Source organism: Chlamydotis macqueenii, chromosome 3 (assembly GCF_036417535.1).
Source record: "Chlamydotis macqueenii isolate bChlMac1 chromosome 3, bChlMac1.mat, whole genome shotgun sequence".
Lineage (NCBI taxonomy): Eukaryota > Metazoa > Chordata > Aves > Otidiformes > Otididae > Chlamydotis > Chlamydotis macqueenii.
This window is the reverse complement of record NC_141558.1, coordinates 47517406-47523405: the sequence shown is the minus strand read 5'-3', so window position 1 is coordinate 47523405 and position 6000 is coordinate 47517406. Positions and strand designations below refer to the sequence as shown.

The following is a 6000-nucleotide window of genomic DNA, read 5'->3' as shown; positions in this document are numbered from 1 at the left end:
TTTTTCCAAAACCAGTAACAAGCAGCTGTTTAAATATCTGATTTACACAGGTTTTAGAAATTTATCGCCCCGACTCTTTTCTTTCGGCCCCTAGGAAAAAAAAAAAAAAAACTGAGCGCGCGCCAGCCGCCCCGCCTACAGGCTGCGCGCGATTCCCGCCCTCCCGGCCCCGCCCGCCGCGCATGCGCGCAGCCGCCCGGGCTCTGAGCATGTGCAGTGGGTCGGGGGCCGGCGGCGGCTCGGGGGGTGCTGAGTGCCGGTAGCGCCGCGATGGGCTGAGGGGGGAGGCGACGGCGGCGGCGGGGTGTCAGCGGCTCCAGCCTGGGCGCCCCGAGGATGGAGAGAGCCATGGAGCAGCTCAACCGGCTGACGAGGTCCCTGCGCCGCGCCCGCACCGTGGAGCTGCCGGACGGTAGGAGAGGGGGCGGCGGGCTGCCCCGGGGCCGCGGCGGCCTCCCCGGCCCGGCGGGGCTGAGCTGCGCCGAACCGGGGGCCGTGGGGTAGGGAGGCGACTCGGGGGAACGGACGCCGGCTGCCTCCCTCCGCCTCCGAGGGGCTTCTTTGTTTGTTTGTTTGTTTGTAATGGTGATAGCACACAGCAACGACTTCCCCGTCCGCTTCCTTTCCCCGGTCTCCCGGGGCGCGGGGTGCCCCTCCCCGCCGCTGCCGCCCCTGGGCCCGGGCGAGTGGGTGGTCCCGGGTGCTGGACTTTCTTTTTATCTGATTTTAAGTCCTTCGTTAGGTGCTTTGTCGGTGTCACACTAGTGATGACAATCTTTGGTTTGGTGGTTTTTTTTTTGTTTTTTTTTTTTTTTTTTTTTTTTTTGTATAGTGCTGAATTTTGTTTGAAAAGGTGTAAGTCACTGTCACCGGTCACAGGCTAATTTTTTTTGGCTCTAAACTCGTGGATGCTAGGCACCCGATATCGGGATGGACTTGAAAATGCAGATTCAGGCTCTTATGGCAAGTATTTTAGTGTTCCAGCCAGGTCCAGCTTTTGGGAAGGCTGTCCCTGCCAAAGCTTTTGGATGTGCAAAAGTTTCTGTTCCTGTGAGTCATGTGCTGTCATTGTACTTTCTTCAGCGTTTATTTTTACAGACAAGTCTTCGGCTGTATGTCTGCCAGCTTTCATTTCCAGTGTTGGAGGAAAATCAGTAATGTTCTATTTTCTCTGTGTTCCCTGTTTGGACTTCCTGGCTCCTGCATATGGACTTCCACCTATATTGAGCTGCTGCACTCTTCCCTTATTGTCATCTGTCAACAGTTTCAGTGTCTGCCAGGGCAGTGGCTCATAAATTTCACAGAATGACAGACAAGTTTCAGATGCATTTTGCTGCTTCTTGTAAACTCTTGAATGGCAGCAGCGAAAACTGATGTAATACTGTTAGTGCAAGCTCGGACTTAAAGAAATAATGTAGTAGCACCAGTTTAACTAATTGATGGTGGTAACATGAGTAATGCTTAGCTCAACCTATGCCAGTTGGAGCTGCTTCAAATTTACTCCAGTACTAGTGTAGGCAAATTTATTCTGAGTTTGAGTGCAGCTGTTTTCTTCCGATCTTGGACATTTTTATCTTACACTTCAGATGTAATTATGCCTGTGGTAGCGCAAGTGCAAGACCTGTGACCTCTGGAAAAGTACTTCTTTTCCCTCTAGTGCAGAAGGAATGCCAATCCTATGTATTCTTTAAGAATTACATGAAATAAATCACAGCTGGACTGAAGTAAGGAGCTAAATGGACTTCAGGCACAGAAGTCTCAAATTACATTCCAATAAAACCTCCATTCAATGACCATCTAACTTCAGATACATCTGTCTTGACCTTGGTGTTCCCTAGGTTCATGCAGGCCAGCCCAGACTCTTCTTGAGAAGCAGGTTTGGTTTGTAGTGTTTTACTCCATGTACTGACAGGATCAACTTAGAAAATACCACCACTGACTGGTCTAGTATGGCAAGCGGTTTGCTGGCTTCTTGTGTGCTTCTTTGCATGTGCTGTAGCTGTTAGGATATCAAATGGATGGTTCTGACACTTCTTTAAGATTGTGATCTCTGCCAAATTCAAGTGAATATCTCTTATGAAATAAAATAAGAAGTGTATCTGGTCAGGCAGCGTTCTAGATGATTAATTTTTTTCTAAAGCAAGCATTAACACCTGGGTCCAGTGCTAGTAAATACCTTAAGATTCCTATTGGCAAGGCAAATAGTATTGGTTTTTTTCATCACTCTTCTGAAGTGTGCTTCAGCAGCTGTTTTCTGGGCACTTAAAAGCTTGACACAAATTTGTGGATTCTACTGTTAGGGCTCAGTGCCTGAAAACTAGATCTTGCAGCCCAAAGCTGTAGGTTTTAGGCCCTTTGTTACCTCTGGCTCTGCATTTTTGATGCCTTTTTTTTTTTTTTGTCTTTAGATATTCATGACTTGAAGTGCAAGCAAGTTAGATAACAAATAAGTTCTATAAGTGCATGGAACATATAATGCTTTTTCTCTCCCCGATATAATGTACTTTAAGTCAATAGGAGTTTGTTTATGAATGGGATAATATTTACCCAAAACAGTAACAAAAGCTCCTTAGTCCCACACCCTTTTAATTATTTCTGTACAGAAAAACTCTGGCAAAATCCGCATATGTTCCACAGTGTGGATTCTGTTAATAGAGTAGCAAAGGGCTTAGTTTTGTAACTATACCATAAACACCTTAATGGCCCAGCTACACTCATATTTAACTATTGTCTTTTTCTAGATCACTGTATGTGTAATGCAGTTAAATTTAATTAGGGTCAATTTTAAGCATTTCAGTTAAGTGTGCTGGTATATTTAAAACTTTTTTTTTGTCTCTTCTCTTTAATACAGCATGATTATGGAAATACATAAGGATGTCTTGCTCAGGTTTAGTTGGCATTCTGAAGTTGTTTTCTGTTTCAGTGGAAAAGCTTTATCTTCTTGTCAGGAGATCTGTGGAACAGAGCTCAAGCAATAAGTTGTTTTTTTTTTTCATTTGCGTATACTGGGAGCTAATAATGGATACATTTTTAAAAAGTGATCAAATCTTTTCCACAATCTATTTATCTTTAATTTATCTTTATTTGGCATCTATTTAATTTTATTTTCTAGACTCTCCTTCTGCCTGTGTTCCCCACACCCCTAGCAGTCAAATTCTAGTGGTGCGTGTTGGGAATGGAGTTATCTGATGCTCACAGAATTCTGCCACAAGGAACAATCTATAGACAGTTGAAACTCTTGAACTTGGTGATGGTTAGAATTACTCTCTGCAGCTTTGAAATGTCATTTGGTGTTTTGAGAGGCTTGTGTCTCTTCCACCATGCATTCACTATAAGCAAGATTGATTGATTTTAATTTTTTTTTAACAACTTATCTCTTTTCAGTGTTCAAAAATATTAATAGATTAGCATTGCTTCTTTCTTTTGTTAGCTACAACCAGGCTGCTTCAAAGAGTAGGGTAGCAGCACTTATCTTGGCGCACTGCAGAGGAATAATAACAAGTAGCATAGTTGCAGCATGGTAAGGGTTTCTCTGGCTCCACTTGATAACTCTGAAGAATTCTTTGTTTAATATTTGGTAAATGTCAGCTTGCTTGTCTAGTGGAAGTAGTGAATGTATAGGAGCATGGTATGTAAAAGATATGAGAAACTACATTTGTTTGGGTCTGCTTTAATTCTTCCTGTTCTGATTGCTTTGTAACTTTGGTATTTGGATCAATTAAGGAGGAGGAAAATGAGGAAAAAGTTCAAAATAGAAGTTTTATGAGAACAGTCCTGTATTTCCATATCCTGGAGCCATGATACCTGCATTCTCAGAAAGTGTAATCTCTCCTGTCATCAGCTGGCATCTACCTGAAGAGTCTGTGGAGAATGTACTCCCAGCAATGGGTTGTTTGCCTGAAGTTAGAAATATAATGAATAAATAATAGTTATTGTACATTAATATTATTAACAGTTATTATACATTAAAGCCTTTTAAGTTCGTCAAATTAATCCTTTAAAAATAATATTTTACTCCAGAGAGTCTGTAAGTGACCAAACAGGCACATCGTACCCTTACAGTATGCTGGCACATGCGGCAGTGGTAGCGACAGGCGCTGTATAGCTGAGTGTCAGTCTGTTCCCACCATTGTCTTGGATCTTTATGTTCTGGCCTTTTTTCATTGCCTTCAAATGTGGTATATGAAACTGATCAGAAATTAAAATGAAATTTATTGTATTCGGGTATTCAAGTTTAGAGACAAAAAATGTGTATTTATGGAGTAACTTAGTTTAAAAAAATTATTTTTACAAACTCATAGGTATCAGGCGTATGGAATTCACCTTGGAACACAGGAAACTTCCTTCTTTTTAAAATAAGCTGTTTACTTTTTTTTTGTTAATATACATTTCTTAAATACTTTGATTTAATTAACAGAATTGTCAGTTGAATGATCTATTGAACAATGAATAAAAGGTAAATAAATGTTGCTAGATGAATTTATTTTACGTATAATATTTCTTTATGATAATGGAGTAATTTAATTTCTTCACAGATAATGAAACTGCTGTCTACACACTAATGCCCATGGTTATGGCTGACCAGCACAGGTAAAAGCTTCCTTAAATTTATTTTTTTTTTTTAAGGTCCGAAAAACCAGCATGTTTGCTGGAGTTGTACCTGCTAGAGCAGTTTCAGGACTTCTGCTGCTGAACTGCTGAGATTTCTTCTGTAGCTGGAGTTAGTCACTGACTGTGTGCATCTCAGCATATTTTTACCCAAGAAACCTGTTTTATGTTGTGCCATAGACTGGAGCTATGATTCGTTCTGTTGATGCACATAGAGAAATTTGTCCTAGGATAAGAGCAAAAGCATTGTTTTGTAATTGGTTTGTAGCTTGAGTGTGTATTTATTGATGACATAGAAGCTCATAGTCTCGTTAGGTGTCCCAAAAAGACATGGAATAATAGTTGGACAATAAGATTGATACTTCTGGGATACCTCAGATGAGCAGCTATTTCTCGTACCCACTTGTCTTCAGAGTGATTGGGTCCTGGGGGCTGTGTAGTGCCAGCTAAGTGGCGCTACTTTCTGCTAAATTTTGTAGGCAAGCAGATAGTAACTCTTACTGAAACTGTAGACTGTTTATCTAATCGGGATAATGTTTGTTCTGCTACATAATATCTTGTTGAGATTCTGTGCAAGTTTTTAAAATTATGTGATCAGCTCATTACTGGAGGTTGAAATCACCACTACACTTGCAGTTTCACCTGTTTTGAAATATTTAATCCTAACTAATATTCTGTCTTTACTACTTTGTTAGGGCTTGAAGGATCCGGTTTAAATTTCTTATCCTGTTGGCATATCATATGTCTTTCAACTTCATCATGATGATTTTGCATACCAGTCTTCTTTCTGAACTTTACCTATGTTTGAGAAAGCTGCTGGATATCTGGTTAGGGTGTCTGTGTTGAGAAAAGGAGGAAAATGGGAATTTATTGTTTTTCAAACGAAAGCTAGTAGTATGCTTGTTTTCCATATTTATAAATAAGTGATTTGGCCATCTGATCTAATTCTTACTACTTTACATTTGAAACACTTGCCCAGTGTCACAGTTTGTTTTTTATGTACAGGAAAGAAGTGAAAGAGTAAAAGTACTGTTAATATGCAGATCCTTGAAAGCTGTTGTATCTCTTGTTCAGAAGTTGATTGGAGGGAAAAGAAATAGTGATCAAGTAAGAAACAGAGTACTTGTGTACAAGTTACAGTATATACTTTGCTTGGATATTGTGAGCTTTTTTTTAATTGAAGTTATATTTCTGTTTGAAGGTCTGTCTCAGAGCTGCTATCAAATTCAAAATTTGATGTGAATTATGCATTTGGACGTGTGAAGAGAAGTTTGCTTCATATTGCAGCAAAGTAAGACTTAAGTACTTGAGTCCAGTCCAGAAGTTAACAGTGAAAGTATTACCACAAATCTGAGGCACCAATGTAAGCTGGAAAACTCTGTAGCATCAGTT

At 40.5% G+C, this 6000-nt stretch overlaps 1 protein-coding gene across 4 annotated transcripts in view; it reads left to right on the top strand.

Annotated features, from left to right (window-relative positions):
* The first annotated feature begins 249 nt into the window (after nt 1-249).
* The window catches only part of HACE1 (HECT domain and ankyrin repeat containing E3 ubiquitin protein ligase 1), a 55669-nt gene continuing 49918 nt past the window's right edge, over nt 250-6000 (top strand). For 2 of the 4 annotated variants that reach the window (XM_086744791.1, XM_086744790.1), the window contains exons 1-3: nt 250-412; nt 4536-4590; nt 5810-5899. In XM_086744791.1, the coding sequence (XP_086600917.1) occupies nt 337-412; nt 4536-4590; nt 5810-5899 (221 nt within the window). In that variant the 5' untranslated portion in view covers nt 250-336. Of the gene's footprint in view, nt 413-4535; nt 4591-5809; nt 5972-6000 lie in introns of those variants that run through there. The other 2 variants (XM_086744793.1, XM_086744792.1) reach the window with 1 other exon arrangement.